Below are 25,059 nucleotides of genomic sequence, written 5' to 3' on the forward strand. Positions count from 1 at the left end.
TCGGCTTCACGTCAAGAAGCATCGTTTCAGCACCAAGGCCAGGGCTCGCGGCGAGAACAATAGGCGGCTCCGCGCACCATGTCGCCTAGGCAACGTCTGACGAGTTCTCACTCGCAAACCGCCGCTCGAGCCGAGTGAATTAAAAACCTTTCAAATCCTCGTGAAAATTCATAGTATTGCTCTTAAAGTGACACGCAAATGTTTAAGTTTGCTGAGTGAGGCATTAAAGGCTATAGCGCGAGTTCGATCTATTTTATTGTTTAAGTACGGTGAGCATGGTTGTTGACGGTCCCTTGTAGTTACGTCACAGGATAGCAACCGCTTTGGTGATAGGGGGAGGGGGAGGCAGAGAGTGGAGAGACACCGGTATCTATAGGACGTGAAAAGCCATACAGCAGTTGAACGGGTAAGACGCTACAAGAAACAGAAAATAGCAAGGATAGTAACTAAAAACAGACCCTTTAACGGTGGGAACAATAACGACAAGACTGAAAGAGGCTGTTACGTCACAACAATCAAGTTTAAGTAGTTATAAGTTAGCTAAATTGATGCAGCTGATTCTCACGTTGGAATCAAATAGAAATTAAAAGTGGGCTTCCGCGAAAGTGATAACTGGCCAGCTTCGTCCACTTTGGATTTGTGAAGTCGAGAAGTTGGTGAAATCTCATTCCGGTAGTCACGGTGATAAGCTGTCACCTGCCAGGGCTCTCCTCCGTCACCTCCAGACCGGGAGACCTGGAGCACGGTTTTTTTTTTTGTTTTTTTTTTTTTGTGGAAACACCACCTAGCCTGTAGTGTGAGTACACCGAGGAGGAGGCACAAAGAGCGGAGAGCATACAGAGAGGAGAGGCAGGTCCGGGACGGAGAGACAGCGCGGCGAGGACAACAACGGGGACCCAACGGAGAGCATCCTTGTTTTATTGCACGGGCTGCATAAGCATTAGGCTATTACCGGTAAGAGCTATAAAGTGTGCTTTCTGAATATTTGTCGGTATGTTGTTTTGTTCTGGCGTCTGTATGCATATATATATATATATATATATACACATATATGTGTGTGTGTGTGTGTGTGTGTGTGTGTGTGTGTGTGTGTGTGTGTGTGTGTGTGTGTACATTGAGAGGGGATCGGACAAAGAGCAAGGGAGCCCCATGACATCCGTGTGTATGCTGTAACCTACAGCTGCCTAAACAAAGAAACGGCTCTATTGCAATGATTTCCCCCCACTCACGGTGTCTCTTCTGCTTCTTCTTTGTAGGGATCCTGAACACCGTTCATCCGCCGAAAGGTAATACTTGCTCGCAGATATTTTCTTTTTATATATATTTAATTGGAGAAAAGTGCCATTATTGGTTTTTGATTGGCTAATTATCATTTGCATAATTATTTTCCCAGAAGCCACAAGAGTCCTTTGTCATCAGACTGGGCAATTTATAATCTAAATAAACGAGCAAATACTTTTATTTTCATGACTGAGATGAGCATTTTATACCCATGTGCAAATCATGCATTTTTATAAGAATTAAAATTTTTACACAATTTCATTCGACTTTTTATAAACTTACAAAAAAAAAATAATGTTCACAGCATGATAAACGTAATAAGTGTCTGATCAAAAACAGTCCCAGATTATGTTTTTTTTTGTCATTGTAATGCAAATCCATTAAATCTACTTCTACTAAATAAGTGAACGCCATATGATATTATTTTTGGATGTATGTCTTCAACTTGTTTCCTGTCTTTCCCTGCCTTTCTGGCTATGACCCAAGGATTCGTCCAGCCTCAGCTGCTCCTCTCTAGGGATACCTGCTCCTGATCTGTTTGCCCCTCAGCCCCCACAGTCATCTCCTCCACTTTGTTCCGATGAAGGAGGCCGACGCCATCAAATTGTTTGTAGGGCAGATTCCCCGGAATCTGGAGGAAAAGGACCTCAAACCCATTTTTGAGCAGTTTGGCAAGATCTATGAGCTAACCGTGATTAAGGACAAATATACTGGGATGCACAAAGGTAGGTCTCGCCCTTCTAACGCCGCTTAAACAGAGAAAGTCAAAATGACAGATTGCTAGATACAGTGCTGGATAGATAGATGTGCTACAGTGAGGCAGATAGATGGGTGGATTTTTTTTCTGTGGCGACTGTCACATGTATCCATGGAAACTGTCACAGCACCTCTCGTCTTCATCTTCTGTTAATGCTGCAGCGTGAGATCATGAAGACAAGCAAGCAAACTCAGAGCAGGTACACTAAATCAAGACGCTTGCCATGTAGCAGTATTGATGTGCCAAAAAAACTATTTTGTGCTGTTTTTTTAAAATGTGATGAGATTTGTAAATGTGACCACTACACATCACAGGAGAATACGTTATAAAGGTTTAAAGATAGGAGGCCCTAATGAATGGTACGTCCACCCAATAGCTTCTTATTTCTATTGATGATGTGAGAGTTTTAGATAACTTCAAATACTAATAAAATTAAGATTTGGCACGCACCCTCACACACACACACACACACACGCACACACACACACACACACACACACACACACAGCGATCAGGGGTCTTGTGTGTTACATGAACCAGATTACGCTGTATGCTCCAATCAGTGTAATGGGCCTTTAAGCCAGAGTGACACAAGGGAAGGAATCTGTTGTTTTGAGAATCCCCACGGCCACAGTAAGCCCCTCTTAAAAGCAATGAGATGGACTGTAAGATGAGTGTGTGTGCGTGTGTGTGTGTTTTGTACTTTGCTGTGTGACAGTGTGTGTCTTGTCATTCTAAACTTTTTTTTTCTTCTTATCTGGCATTATGTTGAGTCATCATCAATTCCTCAGATTCATTGATTCTTTGTTTTCTGAGTCTGCATTAGTCTGTGTGAGATGTCACAGGGAATGCTAACCTGCTGCTGATCTTGTTGTCTTAGTGCTGGTGACAGGTGTAGTAAACAGCTCTGGCCAGCCAGCTCTACTACCCACCCCTCCCTCACATACTCAAGCACAGGTACAGCACATAGGGAGACAGAGGGAGTGCATTTGGAGTGATGGTGAGGCATGCATAGTGGTTGGAATTGGACAGGAAGCTGACAGTGGCAAGCCTGTAAGGCCTTTTAGCCCCACGCACACGTCTGTGGTGCTGTCATGTGTGCTGACTTGTGCTGTGCCGTTCTGAAATGTGCCGTGCCGTGGAGTGTCCTTCTCCGCTCTAAAGTACACCAATATGATGTTGTCAAGTATAGTTACTATAGTGCATGATTATTTGAATTCTTAACTGTCTTGCACAATTATCCTGGTGATAATTCAGAGTAGGCAACAAATAATCAGAGGAGGCAAAAGAAAATAGATACATGAAATGGTTTGTTAAACTGTGTGTGTCTGAAAGTGTGTGTGTGCGTGTGTGTGTGTGTGTGTGTGTATGTAGGTGGGAAATGAAGAAAAAAGACACAGACAGTGACAGATTTTGGAGCCATTTACTGACCTTTTCTACCATCACTCCTCTCGTCCTATCTTTCTCTTTGTCCGCCTCTGTCTGTCTGACAGGATGTGCGTTTCTGACGTACTGTGCGAGAGAGTCGGCACTGAAAGCCCAGAGCGCTCTTCATGAGCAGAAAACATTACCAGGGGTAAGTGCACAAAACAGTCATAAACTCAAACGTCCCCAGATACTAACGCATACTAACGCACACTAACGCACACTAACGCAACCATACAGACCATCTTGCATGTTCTTTCAAATCGTAGAGACCTCCCCCTCACCAGCATACATAGACACTGCCATATGCCTTGTATACACACACGAGTAGCCTCACATCAGTGTGTCTGTGTGATTGGAGGCTCAGCTCCCATTAGTAACATTGTGACATAACTCAGCAGCCGGCAGGCGTCTTGCTGCTTAGGACAAACACTCCCTATCGCTGGAGACACATAGGGTACTCCATGAGCATCAGCATCTCCATTCCTCTATCTTTCTCTGCCTCTCCATCTCTCTGTCGTTTCCTCCGTTAGCCTCTGGTGATAGCTCCCGTCTAGAGAGTGTGTGTAATTAATGTGACCATTCCCCTTTGTCTCATCCCAGGCTCCCTCAAGTCTCTCTAGTGAGGGATTGTGCGCTATGACTGTGCAGTGGTAGGACACTGTTCATTATGGAAGGGGCACTGTGCAAGAGCAATGTCTGTCTCATAGGCCTTACGTCTCTATCTTTCTTTCACTCTTTCTTCTCTTTTTTTCTCCCTGACCTGGTTTCCACTGCATGAATTTCCTTCCTCTGTTTTGGAACATTTTGCAATTTCATCCTCTTTTTATTTGCATCAAAGCTTGTGTGCAAAAACCGTCGAACCCAAACAGAGTGACGTGGAAATATCGGACGCTTGTGAGAAATGACATTTTCCAAGTCTTATCTGAAGTTGTGGTGTGCAGCAGTTAGAGCAGGATAGTAAGTGTGCCGCCACCATCACTGAATGTTTCTCAATCTCATTCGCTCCGCGTCGCCTTGCAACCGATCGGAGTTTCAGTTCCTGCGCCTTCTACACAAGCTGGAGAGTTGATAAGATCTCTGTGAGAAAATTGTTGAAGGAGAGCCTGAAGAGAGAGCGTTGGGGGAAGGGAAACCTTCTGGCACATATGAGCGCAAATCCCTGCATACATACATTTTGCAGTCATACATGCTCTTTCATCTAGCTGGGAAATGTCTGTGTATAACACATACACACTCACCTATACAAGCACGGCGTGTTCATAATGACAATAATCCAATTAGGGACTGCTAAGAAGTCTGACCTCTGCATTTAAATCACCTTTCCACTGTTGTATCTCCCTTTGCTCTCTCATGCTGACATTTGTCCTTTGACTTATCCTCATCACTTTTTCCCCTGGGTATTGCTTCATCCTCTCCCTGCTGGAGACTTCAGTAACAGTGATACATATGCCTGCTTTGCAGACGGACAGTTGCATCATATTTCCAGATAAACTGTGATAAATATTGTGGACACACAGAGGAAACAGTTGCAGGGAGAATACTCATTAGCACGACCCAGCATGAAACAATCACAAGCACCACTCCCCAGAGGAAGACCAGTGCTAAATCAAGGGTGTGGTTATGGTGTGCATTTTTATTTTCAATAAGCTCTTTCTGCTTTTACGTATTCTCTGTTTGTCTTACCCTTTGGGGTTTGTTTGAAAGAAATCTAAAGTCACTTATTTGAGCCAGAGTAAGTCACTCGCCAGAATCTAAAACATGGTAAATAGAAACTTCATGGTGCATTTAAATAGCACTTTGCATAAATTCTAATATTTGGGAGGCTACCTTAGCTTGATGGGCCACGGCATCATGCAGCACCCACACCACATCCTCAGGTTTAGCTCTGCTGTCACTTTCGACTACCCATCTTTATCATTATTCTATCCTGTGTTCTCCTTCCTCTCCCTACCCGCCTCGGTTTCCTTCTTCAACAGGATTCACCAATGACTGAAAACATTTTTCACTCTCTTTTACACATCTACCCACTTCCCTCTCCTTTTCTTTTCCCATGAAATGCTTTTCCATTTTTCCTGTATTCTTCCTTTCATTTCTCCCCAACCCTCATCTGTTGTTCCATTATATATCTCTTATGTTCAACTCCTCCTTTTCCAGTTTCCTCGGACCAGGAAGATATTATAGAATGCTCTCTTCACTACCCCTAACCCTTTTATTTCATGGTATCCCTCATTTCTCATCCCCCCCATTTCCCTTCCTGCTGCCTTTACTCATTTTTGTCTCCTACTGCACACCCGCGCTTCCTCCTCAGATTCTCATTTCACAGTCATTTATGGTAACCCTTCTAAGTCCTCCTCTCGACACAAGTCCCACTCTGTCTGTCTTCTGCTTCCATCCCCCCCAGTTCCCCAACCCCTCATCTCATTTCCCCTCCTCTCGGTTAGTTGACCCTTTTGACCGTTTAACCTCACAATCTTCCCCATCTCCTCCCTCCCCTCCCCTACTGCTTGTCTTCCCCCATTCCTGTTTGTTAAGCTGCGTGATGAGTGTATCATAAACTCGTTTTCATAGTCAGATTCTGGTCTTCTGGCAAGAGGACTGTGCGTGTATGCTTGCATGTGCAGTAGTCTTGGTCGAGTGGGCTTGAAACTTGGAATCACTATAAAATGCAGGAAGCGGTGGAACGTCAGGCTCCTCATCCAACTTTAATGGAACTGTAGCGTCACACTCATACAGATGTGCTTCTCCTACATTCATCACCACGCGATTAAAGGTGTGGTGACAAGTGTCACGGCTGCTGTCTGTCGCTCATTTATGAGATTAAATGCTGATTTAACAGTTCAATGAAGACAGTAGAGCGATTAAAAAATAAGCAAAACACGTCGATGTATGTAGAGGCACTACTACTCAAATGTCCTTGCTAGCTTCAGCAGGGGCAACAGAGTGTCAGATTGGAAAATGAGAAAAAGTACAGAGGGATTGAAAGGGAGATGAACAGATGGCCATATCAGCGTGTCCTGCGCCTTGTGTTTAATTTGGACTCAGAAAGAGAAGCAAAGATGGAGTGCGACATGAGGAGAGCAAGAGTTACATGATTTAAGTCACAGTAGCTGGGGGGGAGGGGGGGTCATTATCAAGTTGCTTTGTAGCGTGCATGTTTTGTATTATCTGTGGTGCAGAAACTCCCCCTGGGACACATCCATGTGAAAACGCTCACGTTTAGGCATCACATTTCAGTGCCTTTTTGCACCTGAGAACTGGATTTCTCATTCCCATATGCATGCAGCAGTTGCAGCAAGATGTAGAGACTGGAGCTATCGTAGTAATGAGCATATCTACTTTAAATATGTAATTTAACATTAAAGTAGGGTGCTGGTTTTTTTTTGGTGTATGTGTCTTTAGTTCAGAAGAGATGGTGGTAGTGGGGTGACAGCACGTGTGCAAGGTCAGAGGTCAGGGCCCAGCCTTCAGTGAATAATTCCTAGGAAGGGGGGGCAGAGGCTGCTTTCAGAGCTGTAAAACTTCCCTCCAGGAGAACATGACATCCCCCATAAGTGCTAGGACCAGTACAGAAGGTCATTTCTGCCCACTGCAATAACCTTTTAAAATGACTCTCTGTGCCGGGACGTGCAACTCCTTCCGCATGAAGTGCTTGATATACCTGCTTCTTTATTTGTTCTTATACTCTATTTTTACTTTCTTTCTTTGATCCCTTTGGGATCATTGAATTAGTAGTCAGCCCAAACTCATAATCTAACCCTAACCCCAACGGCAACGTTTACATACTAAATGTTCCCTGTTTTTCTCTTCTACTCCTGGTAACAATTAGAAAACATGTTTTAAACTTCATAATCCAGATTATCGCAAACACAAGTATGCACATTCGTGCCGGTTCAAACGCAGAATTCAGAAGTAACCATTATTTTAAAAATGTCCTAATTCCCTTTTCATCCATCCTTTCTCTCCCTTTTCACGAAGCCACACTTCTCTCCCATCCTGGTTAGATTTGAACCTCCCCTCTCTATCTATCACTCTATCTCTCCCTACCTTACTGCTGCCGTGTTTCCTCCCATATCTTTCCCCTTATCTGTTCTTTTGTTCTTTGCTGTTGATATCTCTCTCTCTCCATTTAATCTGCACCCTCTTCTCTTTGTGTTTATCGCCCCCCTTTATCTTTGCGCCGCTTCAAACACAACTGTTTGTACACGCACACACACATGCGTGTACACGCTTGTGCACATGAGCACCCTCAAAAACACACACATCTGTTTGGTCACGCTGGCATCTCAGAGTAGGTGAAATTAAAGTGTGATAAGCGGCTTACCAGGTGTGTGTTGTCATGCTTCACTGCTCTCCAGGCAGCAGCACTCTGCTCCCTGTTTTTTGATTAGAACCAAAACGAAGCAGACACACGCACACACACACACACACACACACACATTGTACATCCCGTGATACACTGTATGCCTATGAATTATTAAAAAGGCAGAAGAAGCAGCACAGGACAAGTAGTTAACAGTAAGTGATAAAGCAGTGGATCAATACGCTGATTAAAAAAATAATAAAAGTTTGTAGTTGTGATATTGATTAAATGCACATGGTCTGACAGCGCCCCAGGGCCGATAAATTGAAATACTTTATTCCCAGCGTTACTGTTGCAAATGTGATGGTAGCTGTTACAAATTTAATCGAGGCTGGATTTAAGTAAGGACGTGTAAATTTATTTATATCCCGGGCTAAAACAGTTAATACTTTGCATGCATGCAACGTGAACTCACATGGACGCGGTTATAAGGCGCGTAAACAGCAGCTCAGCGGTCACGCTGTTGCTTCTTCCTATGCTAACTGTTACATCACTTTAGGGGCACGCAAAGAGATTGAAACGAGCGCTGCAAATATCACACCAATGTAATTGCGGTTCACCTAATTGCTTGGCCCTTTAGTATGTCAGTGGTGTTATGAGACTGCAAAGATAGAGGCCCTATCTTTGCATGTGTCCATCATCCAGTGTGTGTAGTTGATGTTTATCAGATCTACTTAGGGTGTGTGCGTGTTGTGTACGCTCTGTGTGTGTTTCCATGTGGAATCTAAGAAGCCTGGCAGACAGCCTCCCTATGGAGCAAAGCTATGATGAGCAATTATCCACTAGGGCGACTTTGTAGGCTAATTTTGCATATTTATGTGGTCAGCAGCACTGTTTACTATTCCCCCTCACTGCTTACTGCTGCATTTTCGATTTAGAACAGACCCCAGTTCCCTCTCTCCCTGTCTTTATGTTCTCGCTGTCTCTTCCTCCTCTGCCTCTATCTCTCCCCTCCTGATGGGGTTTGTGATGTGTATCGCTCCGCTACCCCCCCCCCCCCCCCCTTCCCGTGCTGTTTCTCTATTTTTATCCTCCCCGTGTGTGGGACGGGAAAGGAGTAGAGGGACAGGTGTAGATTTGAGTGTGAATGTGTGTGTGTTTTTGAGGAGCAGACAGAAAGAGGAGACACCAGAAGGAGTGATATAGAGGGGATGCAGTGCAGAGGGGGTGTTTGTGTACGCCTTCGACCAAGGGGGTCTACCGTATTTATTTAAAACAAAAGTCTTTGCTGTGTGTGTGTGTGTGTGTGTGTGTGTGTGTGTGTGTGTGTGTGTGTGTGTGTATGCATGTGGGTACATTTAGGCATGCAACATGCAGAGAGAAAGAGCCTGCCTCATATTTCACCACAAAATTGAAGCAGAATCTAATCATAGCCTCATAAAAGCCTGACCCTGGAGAACGCCTGCCTCTTTAAGGCCTCCCTCTCCCTCTCTCTCTCTCTCTCACACACACACACACACGCGCGCACGCAAACACAAAGACAGAAACAGGCGCACACACAAGAACATTTATGTATTGGCCACTTTGACTGTTATGTTTGTGTGGACACATGATTATCAAGCTGTGTGACTGTTCACTGCCAAACCAGTGTCTCTCAGATGCTGAGCTCTAAAGTAGCCTAAATTTGAGCTGAGTCCATATCACACACCATCTGTTTTGTAAATGCAGCCAGCTTCTGTTCGGTCTGCTTTCCACATTCATAGATAGCAGTTTGCTGGTTAGTTGCAAACACGAGTCTACGTTATTCCATCTGAGGCCGGCTTCGTTGTTGAAATGTTCGCTTCAGACCTTGAGTGACGCAGGTCACATTCAGTGTGATTTTCACACTTAAATTTTGGATCTACACTCTTGATGAGTTTGCAAATCAACGATTGTCCATTGAAAACCCTCCTGTTTGAAATATCTGTCAGATATGAGACATCTCACACGTGCAGATAGCAAATATAGCCTTTTTACATCACTTACTGTAACTTTCCCTTTTTCGTGTCCTTGGCATGCGCTGGTATGAGTTTACAGTCTTACTTTTTGCATGTATGATCACCAAACTACAACCTACAGCCTGCTGTCCAGACACCTTGTCGCATGCAGTATTTATGTGTCTCCACAGAGATGGTTATAACAGGCCCATGTGAGGGGGCTGAATGAATGTGTGAATTTGTGTGAATGAAAAGGGGGGTTAGGACATGTGGAGGAGGGCCACGAAGAGGTTTTGGTATGAATAGGGGTGCACAGACATGGAGGGGGTGGGGTGAGACAGGGGAGGAGTAGAGGAGGTCTGGTTAGAGAGAGAGAGGAAACAAGACAAAAGTTTCCCATAATGAGCATGGAGGAAGGGGCAAGCGGGTGGTGTGAGGAAGAAAGGCTTTTCTCTGGGTGGTGAAGGAGTGGGAGGGTGTCGGGGTGTACTTCTGTCAATTTAAACAGAGACATCTGTCAGAGGGGGCCTCTAAGTGTGTGCCTGCAAATGTGTGTGTATGTGATTGGGCAGGCAAGAGGATGACAGGACTTCAGTTGCACCTGGGTTGTGACCTCCACTTTGAGGTCTCCTTTCTTACCACACTTCAGCCTGCTGTCTAAATAGTGGCCTTTTCTCTCTGACCACAGGGCCAAGCTGGAGCTTTATATACTCAAATTACACTGGCGCAGATTTCCACACCTTACAATGTTGTGCTCAACAGCAGAAGAAGGGGAAAACCAGCTCTGTGGGCACGCTGATGTCGGAATTGTTTTGTCCGGTTTTGAAACATGTTTTACCTGCTGAATGTAAGATTTTCCACACTTCTTACAGCTGATAGCATTCAAAGTTTATACATGAGATTAATCACTTTTTACATATAGTTTAGGTTTGGATCATTTGATAAGCTTCAAATGTTTTATTCAAGCCGATACACTCAAAGGCCTGCTGCACCTATGAGCGAGTTTTATTCCGTCTTCTCCATGATTAGATTTTAATCATCTAAAAGGTATTGTTTTTCCATCTCACATCACTTCACCCCACCTTATAGAAAATGTCTTGATGACACGTAAAGAATTGACACGAAATTAAAAACAAGACAGAGATCAGCAATTTCATTGATTTATCTTATGCTGGCATTCAAAAACAACCGTGGAAGTCAATATCAGGGTATTTTTCAGATCATTAATGCTGTCATAGGAACGTACAGTCTATTTGTGTATTTGTCTTTAATTTTCTGGAATCCCGCCCAGCGCCATGAGGATTTTAGCACTCAAAAATGTGTCATGCGCTCTGTATTGAATGTAATCTAAGTGAATATGAGATTTCTGCAATCGTGAATTTGTATGTCTTTGAGCACCCTTTTTAATTCACCAGCTCATTCCCCAAAGGACTTAAACTCCCTGAAATAGAAAGAAGGTCCAAGCGCATAGGTCTAATGGTTATCCGCTATAGTGCTGCTGGATTATGTTGGACTAAATCCAGAGGATCAAATTTCAGTGAGTGCTCCACTGCTGCATGCAAAATGCTCTCACTGGGGTTTGACAAAAACGGCATGATATTCTAGGGATCAACAGCATGGTTAGTTCTGCTTCATGCACAGTTTGATGCCATTACTATGCAGGGCAATAAAGAGAGAAAAAGAAAATATGTTGCTAATCCATGCTCCACCAAAGAGGCTGATGAAGGGTTAACAGCTAGATAACATATTGAGTGGAGGAGATTGAGGGCAGACTTCTCAGGTGTGAAGAATGGAATGAGAGAGACAGAGAACGAAGAGATGAGAGCAGGGGGATGGGCCGCCCAGAAGCTTTTATTATGGTTTCAGGCAGTTACCAGGCAACGGAGCTGAGCAAGATGCCAGGTTGCCTGGCAACCCAAGGGATGCAAAGCCTAACTTGGTGGTACAGAGAGACGATAGGACAGAGGGTGGAGCTGTGCCGCTTGGCTGCTCCACCTTACCACTCGCATTCTGTGTTTCTCACATTTTAATGTCTTCATCCAGTTGTGAATGAGAGGCGCAAACTCAGTCTCATCAGGGAGCCGGAGTGTCACATTTACACTGTGCTCTGCTATGCCGACGTATTAACATCATGAAAAACACTTCGTAAAAGCACAATTTTTCATGGACTTTCTCACGCAGATTCAGATGTGTGATAAGATTATGTGATCTGAAACAAAATATTACAAGAGCTAATGGTTCTAATGATTTTTTTTAAGAATTAGTTATTGACATTGTAATGGATTTATCCCCATTCTATAGTAATCATCACCAACAGTCTTGTTAGACGTGACGATGTAGAAGTGGAGAACTTCACATAAAGCGCATGTCTTCAACTAAAATGAAATATTCTGTTTTGTAGTTATTTGGTATTATACAACATTTATTCATTTATGGCCTATTTCTGCTTTGATGACACAGGAGTGTTTAATGTTCTGCTGATCAGCTCCTGCTTGTTGTGTTTAAAATCCGTCTGTGTGAAATGAAATACCTGCTTGATCATTTCATTGTTTATTACCGTTTGACGGATTAATCATCATCATCATCATGAAGCCATTTAATTAGAAATATTGTCATGCTCTTGTACAGGTACAGCATATGTTGTTGTGGTTAAGAAAACACAAGGCTTCTTCTCATGAAGCCATCTTTAAAACATTTTAGAAGAAGAGTAATACAAAGAAAGTTTTTTTGTTTGTTTTTCAAGCCGTGCTCTTGGAAGTATTATCAACAGTGTGGCCACCGAGCCTCATTTTGGGTTTTTGGTTTTGAGTCTGTTAGCGTGGAAAGCATGTGAATGAGATATAAACAGCAGAGGAGAGATGGAGGGACCAAAAAAAAAGATAAAAAAAGAAAGCTGTAACGCCCGCATCATCAGGCAGTATGGAGGGATTATGGAGTTGAGAGAGGAAATGGGGGGATAGAGGATTGAGGAAGAGGCAGAAATAATGCTGGATTGTGGAGAAGGCATAAAAATAGTTTTCCTGTCTTAAGTTTTCTGGGAAATGGACATCACTCACACAACTGTAAATTGTCATAATGTCATATTACGACTGTAATCGGTTAGCATGAACATTTCAGTGTCGTGGAAAACTGGTTCCAGTGTTTTCATTTGAAAAAAAAAGAATCATTAGACCGAAATTATAACATTGATTCATCACTGTATTAATCCATGTTCCACACAGATTTACATGCACAAACGCCCCGCCGTTCCTCACACCATGGTGGAATGGTTTGTTCCACTGATTTTGTGTAGGTGGGGGGAGGGGGCAAAATACGATTTGATTGGATAATCCAAGGATTTAATATCCTTTAATCCTGGTACAATCCTCTCTGCATTACCGCAGGGAGTAAGATTAACTGTATGTGTGTAGTATGTGTTTGTTTCTGTGTGAGCAAAAGGGCGGATGCTGTCAGAGAGGGGAAAGGGGAAGTGTATAACTGTGTGTCTGTGTGTGTGTGTGTGTGTGTGCGTGCATGAGTGACACGTACTGTGTGTGTATTACTGCTGTCATCACAGCATGCAAATGGACCTGTATTTGCATGTAGGATTTGGTCATGCGTGCACGATTGGACGTGCCTCTACTGAGTGCAAGTGCTCATGCATGCTCCCGCTCCCATGATATATGACATGTATGCCCTGACACATCGCCTCACATGCGATTTCATCCTCCTCGGACACGTAAAAGCTCAACGATGGCTTCTTAGCGTGCAGCAGGATGAATCGAACCATGCTCCAGCGTGAAGCCAGCTCCTTGTACGCGCACACGTTTGCAGATGGTTACTGTTAATTAAGTCTTAATTGGAACGTGAGTAATTAGAGGATAATTCAACTTGAAAGGAGCGTGTGGCTGTTCGTGTGTGTTGGAGTAAAGACGAGAGACAAAGACAGAACGGAGTACAGTCTGACTATCAGGGACTACACTCTGTTTGCATTTTCTCTCAGGCTCGAGGGAGCTGTAATCACTGCAATATAGATTCACGTCCCTCACCCTCTACCTCATACTTATTTCTGCCTCAAGTCCCTGCTGATATCCCTTCATTTTTCCCATAAATTTCCTGCCCTGGTCATTTCATTGTTCTCGTGCATTTTTACACATTCTCAGTGCTCATTTTACTATTTCACAACTCAGAGGGAAAATGTCTTGGGAGTGATGTTTTAGAGGTTAGTACAAAGCCAGCAAACCATTCACCAGCACTAATTCTTTGTTTACCGAAAGAGCATAGCAGTCGCCCTTGGCAACCAGCATCCTTGTTTACCTACTCAGTGTGCCGTCATACAATTGCCATGACAACAAGTTGGTTGCCATGCCAATTTTCCGATGCCATTGTGTTGTCTCTGAAGCAGCAGTGTGCAGCTCTCACCTGCTGCTTCTCACCATCTCTTCTGATTCTCCCTCTAATCTTTCTTAATACATTAACTCTTGAAATTCCCATCATGTGGTTCAGATGGAAATGTCACAACACGTTACGTGCACACACGTGCTCAGATTGAAAAGCTGCAATTCAAGAGAGCCTCAGGGCTTTCTGTTGGCTCTGTTTTACGTGCACAAGGATGAGCCCGATTAGGCCTAATGAAGGAAGAAATGGAAGGGGTGATGGATGGATGCAAGGATAGAGAAAAGGTTAGTGGACACAAATCTTGCTACAATCAGCCCGCTCTACAACAGAATTCAAAATCAATGTACAAGACGGGACGGATCGATGAGCTGATAGCACAAGATGGATGGCAGCATGGATGGACAGCAATAACATCAGGAGTAGGATATGATGGATGGATGAATGGATGGATGGACAGATAGATGGTTACAGAAAACTGTTAGGGTGTAGTGTGTGTATTTTCTGTAAGTTTATGTTTATGCTGACAGTTCATGCCCATAAAGGTGTGGGGGTTAAAAGTATATATCATTCCTTCCTCTGCTGTGCTACGAGTGTGTGTTTTATAGGAAAGGGTGTGCAGAAGTGCTTGCATCTGCGTGTGTTAGTGTGTGTGATGGCCTTGCCTTAGATCAATAACTTTGTGGTGACAGCTAAGAGCTGATTAATCAAATGTATGGATCAGTCTCCCTCTGCTCTGCCCTCTCCTCAATTACCAGCTTCATTACATTGCCTTAACACCCCACTGGGTCCTTTATCCATACCTCCTCATCCTTTCCCATCCCTCTGTATTCCCCTCTCTGTTGCCTCCTGTCCTCTTATTACGCTCTTCACTTATCTCCCACTAATATCTCCAAGATGTGAAGTATATATCATTCTGAAGTCACATGTTTTTACTGAAAGTGAGGCATTGATTAGTCATTTTTCACACTTTTTATTACATATTCGATTAATATGGTTTTTGCATCATCTCATAGATATTGGAAAACAGTAGAGCCTACTCGACAATCATTTTTCTTTGCTTAGTGTATTGATGTGACTTCCCTGTTCAACCCACCCCTCTCCTCCCTCCGCCTCCTTTTCCTGGATCCAGTCCTTTTCTTCTCTCTCTTCCTTGCTCCTCTTCCCTCCTTTCACTGCCATCGTTCTGCAGCGCTCCCCCTCCTCCTCCTCCTCCTCCTCCTCCTCCTCTCACCCCATCCCCCTGGCATTAACACTGTCTCTGCCTCAGTGGTATGACTAAGCACTGTGCGTGTAGTATGTTTTCGTAGCTGTGTGCCTTTATGTATGTGTGAGACAGACCTACAGAGTCTATGAATGGCATGGACGTTCAGAATGTGTGTTTGCTAAGATGCATCAGCACTCTTGGCAGTGGATCTCTGCAGTCGTGACATTTTTTTAGACAGAGCAAGTCACGACTGAATCACACCCTGTCCTCCCTCCTCCCTCTCTTTCTATTCTTTTTGAATCATCTCTCAGGGGCAGCTCCGCTTTCAGCCCTCCACTCTCAGTCTCTTTTTGTCTCGCTCTGCATGTAATACTTCTTTTTCTAGTATTTCTACCTACTCCCCAGGTTCCTTTTGGCATTCCACCTGCCCTTTCAGGCGGTTGGAGTCAGTTGGGTCCCCCAGGCCTCTCCTTTTGACTCGCTTTCTTCATCTCTTTATTTTTAGCTGACTGAGCCTGTTCATTTTACACACTCGTCATTTCACCCCACAAAGTGATCTCTTTCCTCTCGCTCCTGCCCCCCTCCCTTTCCCCCTTCTCTGTGTCTCAGCCTACTCTTGTCTCCTATCTAATCCACAGTTCTTCTGTAATCCAGATCAGCTGGCCCACATTCTTAATCTTGTCACTTCTCAATCCCGCCAGTACTCTCCTGCGGGTGCGTGTGTGTCAGAGAGAGAGAAATCAGAGGTAGTTAGGCTGTGTTTGTTTGACACAGAAATAAAGCAGTCCAGACACACTGATGTCACCTGCTAACCTTCATTTATCAGTGACTAAAAAACACATTGACTTACCCACACTGTTTGTTCTGATAAGCCACTGAATGGACTTTAATTAACTACATTTCTCAACTGAAGTCCGAATGCTTTAATTTGGCATTAGTCTAGTTTCCCATTTCATGTGACACTTTAATTAATTTCTGAATATTTGAACAAGTATATTTACTTTAAGTCACATCAGTATGATAGCAAAACATACAAAGAGACATGTTGACTGTCTTTGTTGACGTTCCAGTTTGTTTGTCCCTCAGATGAATCGGCCAATCCAGGTGAAACCAGCTGACAGCGAAGGCCGAGGAGGTGAGCCACACACGCGCTTTCTATATTTGTGAAGGTTCTTCGCTAACATGATGTATCTCCTGGCCCATTTCAATTCACTAAAATCAACTAAAATCCTTGCCCCGGACAATGTTTATTATGTGTTGTGGGGGCTGTGTGAAATGTCGTCACAGTGCTGCACAAATGCCCATCTTTCAAAGAATTTAAACTCAAGACTGCCCTCACACAAGCAGAGTGTGACAGATAAAAGGTGTCAAGTTGGATCAGACAGAGACAGAAAGCACTCAGCGGGGTGCTCGGCGGGTTCTCGGACTTGCTACTAAATACCCTTACTTATACACACACATTCAGATCACACTCCTCACGCCTCTCTTGTATCACCAGTCTGTAGTCAACACTGCTCCCTGGTGGACAAAAACAGTAGTAACACAAAAATTTACCAGTTAGGGGAATGAAAAGTTGATTTAATGTCTCTCTTCTTTCCCTTCATCCATGCATCTTCGCTCCACCAGAAGACAGGAAGTTGTTTGTGGGCATGCTGGGAAAGCAACAGAGTGATGAGGATGTCAGAAGGCTGTTTGAGCCCTTCGGCAGCATAGATGAGTGTACTGTTTTGAGAGGACCAGATGGCACAAGCAAAGGTAAATTGCAAAAAGTGCATATACACACAAATAGGATACCATAAGCTATGTTATTTAATTAAGTCGTACTTTCTAATTTAATGACTGGGTTTTGTTTCAGGGTGTGCTTTTGTGAAATTCCAAGGACATGCCGAAGCCCAAGCTGCCATTAATAGCTTGCATGGGAGCCGCACAATGCCTGTGAGTTGCACGCATATGATTACAAACATAAAGAACACACACCTGCACACATCTGTTCTGGATGGTGTTCACCACAGATGTAATTAAAAATTCCACCCCATTCTTATCTGAATTTAAAGGGCGCATCGTCAAGTCTGGTGGTGAAGTTTGCTGACACAGAGAAGGAGCGGGGGCTGAGGAGGATGCAGCAGGTGGCCTCCCAGCTCGGCATCTTCAGCCCCATGACCCTCAATTTCCCTGCCTACAATGCCTACACACAGGCGGTCAACGCACAGGCAAGAACAAACACAAGTGCTCTCTGCACAACAATCACATGTACGCACTAAGTTTGTGAGGGGAGTGCTGTGCTTATGAAAGGATGTAATAAGTTTGAAGAGGCTATCAGTGGTCTAATTGGGACTAATGCTATTACCCAGACAACAGAACATACGTCATCTGGCATTAGCTTTCCCGCAACACACAACCATTAACCCACTGACTCGGGACATAATGGCCTTGTAATTAGATCTCTATTCATCTGTTCCTCCATCACTCCCTCTCCCTGGCCCTTCCTCTCATTTTTCTTGCTCCGCTCTCTTTCTTACTCTTTTTCCCATATCAATTTAACCCCCCCCTTTCTTTTTCTCTATTCCCTTCCTCCCTCTGCTTCCTTCCTCATCTACAGCTTGTCCAACAGCAAGCCCTGGTTGCCCAGTCAGCGTACTTGTCTCCTGTGGCAACAGTTGCCGCTGTACAGATGCAGCAGATGGCGGCACTCAATGCCAATGGAATCATCGCCACACCCATTACACCCATCACGCCGTCCTCGGGTACGTTTACACACGCATGCCCTTCATACTCAAAAAGATGTGTAAATTTGTGGCAAAGGTGCACAGTAGCGTATATCGCAGTTATTGAAGTTTTAGCTTTTATCAAACAGAATGTAAAAGTATTCGGATTATCGTTAGGACCCTTTTGATACTTAACTTCATCAAAACGAAAGGCAGTGTTACTAAATGTAGGAGTTAGAGTCTCCAGTTGTTTGTATTTTTACAGGATTTTGCATAAGTTAGCAGAAGAAATTCATAAATGATGCACGAAAAAGGATTTTATGATTGAGTAATGAAAAGATCTACAGTGAAAGAGGCTAATTGTTTTGGTTTGATCTATGTCAATAGGTACGAACACCCCACCAGCAATCGCAGCAACACCTGTGTCAGCGCTCCCTCCACCACTAGGAGTGAATGGTTACAGCAGCGTGCCAGCTCCCACCAGTGGACAACAAACTGAAACACTATACACTAATGGCGTTCACACATATCAAGGTACACGGTAATATACATCTATGTAGAAGAATGCAACATAGATATAAACAGAATTTACTATCACATTGATAGTTTTTTTCATCCTCCCTGCTTTTGATTATTTTTGTCCAGCCCAGAGTCCAGCAGCCTTGGATCCACTACAGCAAGCTTACGCAGGCATGCAACACTACACAGGTTGGTGTTTGAACAGATTAAAGCACTGACCAGCTGTCATTTTCATCTGGATTCTTAAGACATATTAATCTCTTGAAACATACACATATGTATTTAATGTATATTGTGCAAAGTTTACTCTTATGTGTACAGCAAATCCCGCTCCACTAAGCACAGATGTACGAGTTATCCAAACAATAATGAGAAAAAAAATAAATGCTCTTACTCACCTCGACACACTGTATGTTGAAAATCCCTTCAGGGTCACTAAAGAATCTGGTCATGTTAGATCATTTTCAGTTCAGTAATAAGCAAGTTTTTAGAGACAGTTTTTTGTACAAAGCGGTTCAGTTAGGGGGTTAAATAAAGATGTACACTGGTGAAAAGTTAGCGAGGGTAGCGGTGTATCTACTCTCTGACTTTCAGGGATGAAAGATTTTCAAGGGTAATTAATTCTATGATTTATGTGATTTCACCGAGACACCATCTGTATACATAGTTCACAACCGTGGACTAAAGGCTCGATGTAATGCGCACACACCAAACTCAGATTAACAGCGTCTTTGTTTAGTGACTTCCTCCACTCTGTTGTTTCAGTTAATAGTTTTCACCTTCAACAGGAGACGTTACACTTCAAAGGAAGCGACTCTATTGGACACTTATGTTGCCACCTGTTGTTTTTACCCAATCAGACGTTGCTTCTCTCTGTTTCTTCCAATAGCCGCGTACCCTGCTGCCTACGGATTGGTTGGCCAGCCGTTTCCCCAGCAGCCAACGCTGGTTGCCCAGCAACACCAGCAGCCCCAGCAACAGCAGCAAAGAGAAGGTGATGTGACTTCCTTCCTGATTGGGGCCACACCCCTCTTTCAATGATCTTATCTAAAGTTGTTCATCACCAGGTTTTTTACAGCACGAGACAATTTATCGTTCTCTGCCTAATATATGTGTTCGTCTGTCAGGTCCAGAGGGGTGTAACATCTTCATCTACCACCTGCCTCAGGAGTTCAGTGACTCTGAGATGCTGCAGATGTTCCTGCCCTTTGGCAATGTCATATCAGCTAAGGTGTTTGTGGACCGTGCCACCAACCAGAGCAAATGCTTCGGTGAGACACACAGACGAGGGGGCAACATGGAGGGAAGGGGAAAGTCAGAGTATTACAGCAAGGACAAGTGGTGAAACAGAGGACGTAATGGGGACAGACAGATGTTTTATTGTCTGTATATAAACTAAGAGGAGTGAAAAAGGATAATGTGATCTCTGTTATTATGTGTCTCTTTCAGGGTTTGTGAGCTTTGACAACCCAGCCAGTGCTCAGGCCGCCATCCAGTCCATGAATGGTTTCCAGATCGGCATGAAAAGACTTAAAGTGCAGCTCAAAAGGCCCAAAGATGCCAACCGCCCATACTGAGTGAGAACTAAGAGGGGGAAGAACAAATATTTAGAGGTGAGGTGGTGGTGAGGGGGGACATGAGTGACACGATATAAAAGAACTGAGGTGTAGTATATTGGGGGTGCAGGTGGATAAAATTGGCTTAATGACAGAACATGGACAAAATACCTTAAAACTTGAACATTCAGTGCTAACAGAGGGTAAAAAGTTAACAGGGAAAACTTGACTTTGCAGTGAATATGCATTGGCTTACTCATGGAAACAACTTAAATCATCTCAGGCAAAGTGAAAATACTAAAATATTGTTTTCCTTTTTATTTTCTTTCACAATCTTATTTTCTTTCCTGCTGTTTTGATCTTTTCCTGAAACGGCAACTTACCTCACCCAAGATCCTTCCGTCCAATCATAATTCACGAGGACCCCATCGCTATGGCAATGGTTGCCTAGTGACCGATAAAGCCCTGATCCCCCCTTCCTCTCGCATTGTTGTAAGTTGATTGGTTGGCCTGTGTTTGGGTTGCTGTGGCGATTGATTGCCTGTGTTGGTTGCCCTTGGCAATTTTTGTTCTGTCACCTCGAGCAACCAGCCATGCGTTGACCTGCATGTCCTGTTGCTGTAGTGATCACAGACTGTGTTTGGTGCATTGTGACTTTATTTTGTATTGACCTGTGCACATACTGATCAATAACTATCAATAGCCAGGACTGCACTCTGAATCAACTGATTGGATATTTGATACTCTTAATCACCACATAGTAATTTGATCAATTCTGTAGCAACGCTCGTTATTTTTTGCAGCTTTGTTTTTGATCAGTTTCTGTAGTGTTCTGTTTGGTGTCATTATTATTTGAACAAATGGTTTTGGGTAAAATAGTGAGCGTGGACATCTATGTGTGCGTATGTGTCTGTGTTACACTGTAAGTGTGTAATACAGGACAGAATAATCCTTGTTGTATTGGTGTCTGTATCGAAAGGTGTCCAGAGGTTTATATTGTGGACTGGTGGAGAAACTTAGAGCAGCAGAACAGAAATCATGACATCATTTTTGCTGGAGTAACCGATAGCTTAGGTATGTTTTGCAACATACACTGACGGGGCATGATGGACAGGAGGACATGACATGTTTATAAGTACGGTATGCAGACCTGACAATATGGTCACAAACTGATCCAAAGCATGGGGTTTACCAGCTAGAAGAGCCAGATGAGGTTATCTAATCTTTCTGACAAAAGCTCTGTGTATTTATTGGCGAGCATGCATTTTGTTGAGCTGTACTCTGATAGGCTGAGTTCATAATCCTGGACTATGATTTTTTTTCACTTTGATGTGGCACTTTAGTTTTTGGCTCCTTCATTTTCTCTCTTGGTCTTCCTTCCATTTTCTATCACTGCTTTTGTGGTGTTTCCTCCCCCTCCCTTTCAGCACCTCTTTCATGCTCCTCCTCCAGTCTCCTTATCTTCTTCTTTCTCCCCCTTCCTCGCTTTCAAAAGGTTTATCTGCTTCTCTCATCCCGACCTCCCCTTTCTCCTCTTTCTAGCTCGTCTTTTGAGGTAAAGTGTATGAGGTTGTCATGGTGGAAAAACAAGTGCCTCTTGCTTATTGGAGAACAGCCTTCAACTATAGGAATTCTGGGAGAAAAACAGCAGCGAGAACATAGGATGCCTTCGGTGTGAGGTAAACGTAACCCTTCCACAAATCCTCACCTTTACTAAAGAGGAGACAAGGTGTCAGGTCGGTGTGTGGAGGCACCGTCAAATGGCAGCGGACATGATGAATAAAGCATTCAGCTTCTATTTCGAGACCAACTTTTACATAACAAATCCTTGTGGATACAAAGGCCGTATAACGCCACAGTCTGGGCCTACAAAATAACTCCCTGAACCATTAAAACCTGCGGTCCTGACATTATTCAGGTTAAACTATCACCCAGAATTTCTATACTGCAAATGCCAGAGAGTGATGCATGTTGGTAGTAGTGTTTGCTTGCCATGATCCGAGGCACATGAGTGCAGCACATGCTCATTTGGACACACATAAGCGCATCTGCCCAAAGCTCTACAGACGCACACATGCTTACGTCCAGACACGCACTTCAAGTGACAAGAAAACGATTTTCACTGTATTGAGTTGCATGATCCAGACACTGTGTGTGTATGTGTCCGAGCACCATGATTTACTGCTGTGAAAAGAGCTTTACAACTGTGAATGATGCCTTCAAACAGAAACAAAGAAAAGCTAGGAGCGTCCGAAGGTACGCAGGTGTGCTGCAGGAGAAGTGACAGTAGCTCCAGTCATGCCAGGACAAGTCTTGTTTGATGGGAGGGGCATGTTTGACTAAATTTGAGGATCAGACACCCACACAGAGCTAAAGTTTATTTATAACGCACTAACAGGTCATCTCTTCTTCTCTGTCCCTCCCTCCTTGTTCATGTATCGCTACCTCTACCCTCCAACTTTCCCTCCTCTCACAGGTGACCTCTCAGAGTCCAGCTGAGGTGGAATCCCAGGGTTCATTGTGCTTTCAGACTGTCTGCTACCTGTGAGCGTCCGCGGAGAGCTGCCACACACACTGACGCGCACCAAGATACATGCACTCTCAATACTGAACCTCGAATGGTACAAGGCCGATATGTACATAAAGTGCACAAACAGACACATGCCTGCTGACACACACACACACACACACACACACACACACACACACACACGGTTCACACGAGTAACTTACCCACAGAGAGGAGGGCTTGGTTTGACCAGTCTGTGTGGAACAAGGTATTTAGTCCAGCTAAAGACCGCCCAGACCACGTCTGTTGGGAGGCTACTGATCAAAACTGCTGATATATCACTTCAATAGACTTTAACATGTCTATACCATGTCTATTACATGACAAATATAAAGGGACCGATGTTTCATATTTAAAAAAAAGAAGGAAAACACAAAAAAGACGACTAAATGAGTAGGTTAGAGAGACTTTGGAGAAGATCCTAATGACCTGTACATAGTTTAGTTTACAAAGAGCAGCATTTAAAAAACAAGAAAAAATGCAAAAAGAAGACTACTTTAGATAAAACACTGAAGAGGACACTGCGACATAACTATTATTATTATTATTATTATTATTATTATTATTATTATTATTATTACCACTAGTGACATCTTCATCTCCATAAAAGGATATTACATTCCAAATTGTAAAATGGGAAATCACAAACCTATTTTAAATTTCTAGTTAGATTTTAGGGGAAACGCGGGGGAGGGGAGGGATTGCACTTATATTTGGGAGGTTTTAATATTTGAGCTATTTTTTATTTATTTACTAATTTATCAATTATTTTGTTTATTGGGAGAAAAGGTCTGAGTGGGAGGCAATATTTTGAGTGTAGAATTTTTTAGAGAAAAACTTTTGAGGGCCTGTTTCTGTCAGACTCTTGCAATCAAGTAATTATAATGTATCTATTAATTATTACAGCAATTATATTTATTTCTAATTTATTGAATCCTGTTTTTTGATCCACTCTCTTTTTAAGTTTAAATAAAAGGTATCGTACTAAATGATCAGCTGTGGTTCATTATGTGTGTTTGTTTTTGTACGTTGCTCTGATGATAAAAACAGTTTTTTTTTTTTTTATGTTTGTCAAAAACAATCTAAAAACCAGCCATCGACACTGTGGCCGAGGATTTCTGCTTCGGATATGGATGTTTCCGGGCTGTGTCCACTGTTTACACAGTGTCTAAAAGCCTGAGGGATGCAGGCTTTTCCCACGGAGGAGCCCACGCCGTGTCAGACTCGTCACACGGCCGCCTTTTAAAATACGAGTCGAGGGCAGACTGTCACTGAGACGTACGCTGATGTGTCGCTGAAATCAGTAGCAGCATCATTTGCGAAAAGCCCATGATCCTGGTACTCAGTGAGTGAGTACCAGTTCGTTTCGTTTTTGACAATGTGAGCATTGCAGAGTGAGTTCTGCAGAGTCAGAGGAGACTTTGAGGAAGAGCTGAGAGTAGAGATGCTCAGTAGCATCTTATACAGCATACTACTCACTGAATGAGGAAGGAGTTGGAGAGGAATGCCCTAAGCAATATTAAGACTTGGAAATATGCCATTTAAGGGAAGCAATTTAGTTGTTAAGGGGTTCGGGAACTGCTCGTGGGACTTGTAACAGCGCACATACATCTTATGACCAGGAGGTGGCGTAACTGGAGTGCGTGTAAAGAGAGAACATTTCACTTCACAAGACGCAGCCAGCCTCATTATCTCCTGTACTGATTTATGGGAGATGGCTACTGTTTATCAGTTAAATTAAATGCTGAATTTGTTTTAGCTATGAACATTTTCCTGCCTCTGGGACAATGATCAATGATTATACTGGATGGTGACAAACATCCTATTAATTATCCCATGTTTGCAAGCCCTATTGTGATCAGAAAACAATTATTTAGCTGGATGTGACTGGAGCTTTTAATTGCTTTCTTAGAGGGCAAAGTTGAAACTTGACGCCACTCGTTGTTTAAACTCTGGATGCCTCTTTGGCAGAAACGACAACAGCGCTCGACCCACACTTCAACGGGTTGAGATCAATTTAAAGAGCACAATACTGACTGAGCTCAACAGCAGATAAGTGCTTTTGCTGAGACTCCGTCAGTGTAGAGCATTTTCACAGGTATTACCCTTAAAATGTGTACTCTTATTCATCTTCATGAAAACTGTTTTAGAGTTTCCTGGTGACGTTTAAAGTGTTTTAACATTTTAATATACTTCTGACTGTTGCACATTCTAAAGAGCTTCCAAAAACCATTGATTGGAGAAATACCAGCCTCACCGACCTCGTCCTATTGAACCTGCGTCACATCTGCAAACTGTTACTATCTGGTGGAAACGTTTACAGGCTGGAAGTTACCATGACCTTAAGTCATTGTGAGCTGTGTTTCACCCTGTAATCCCTGCTGTGC

General features: G+C 43.4%; 1 protein-coding gene across 6 annotated transcripts; it reads left to right on the plus strand.

Moving 5' to 3' along the window:
* The first annotated feature begins 144 nt into the window (after positions 1–144).
* LOC142380089 (CUGBP Elav-like family member 3) lies at positions 145–23,661 on the plus strand. Of its 6 annotated transcripts, XR_012769811.1 has the most exons (16): positions 146–954; positions 1,257–1,286; positions 1,768–2,006; positions 3,532–3,614; positions 16,410–16,458; positions 16,950–17,078; positions 17,179–17,258; positions 17,378–17,533; positions 17,923–18,067; positions 18,416–18,562; positions 18,674–18,736; positions 19,437–19,541; positions 19,675–19,818; positions 19,997–20,160; positions 20,497–20,595; positions 22,580–23,661. XR_012769811.1 is itself a non-coding variant. In XM_075465608.1 (15 exons), the coding sequence occupies exons 3-14, from the start codon at positions 1,862–1,864 to the stop codon at positions 20,122–20,124; spliced, it is 1,371 nt and encodes a 456-aa protein (XP_075321723.1). In that variant the 5' UTR covers positions 145–954; positions 1,257–1,286; positions 1,768–1,861; the 3' UTR covers positions 20,125–20,160; positions 22,580–23,661. The 6 variants fall into 6 exon arrangements, 5 of the variants coding, with proteins under 5 accessions (XP_075321723.1, XP_075321722.1, XP_075321725.1 ...); XM_075465608.1 differs by lacking the exon at positions 20,497–20,595 and having other exon boundaries at positions 145–954; positions 16,953–17,078; XM_075465607.1 differs by lacking the exon at positions 20,497–20,595.
* Positions 23,662–25,059: the final 1,398 nt, after the last annotated feature.

Source organism: Odontesthes bonariensis, chromosome 5, assembly GCF_027942865.1.
Source record: "Odontesthes bonariensis isolate fOdoBon6 chromosome 5, fOdoBon6.hap1, whole genome shotgun sequence".
Taxonomy (NCBI): Eukaryota; Metazoa; Chordata; class Actinopteri; order Atheriniformes; family Atherinopsidae; genus Odontesthes; species Odontesthes bonariensis.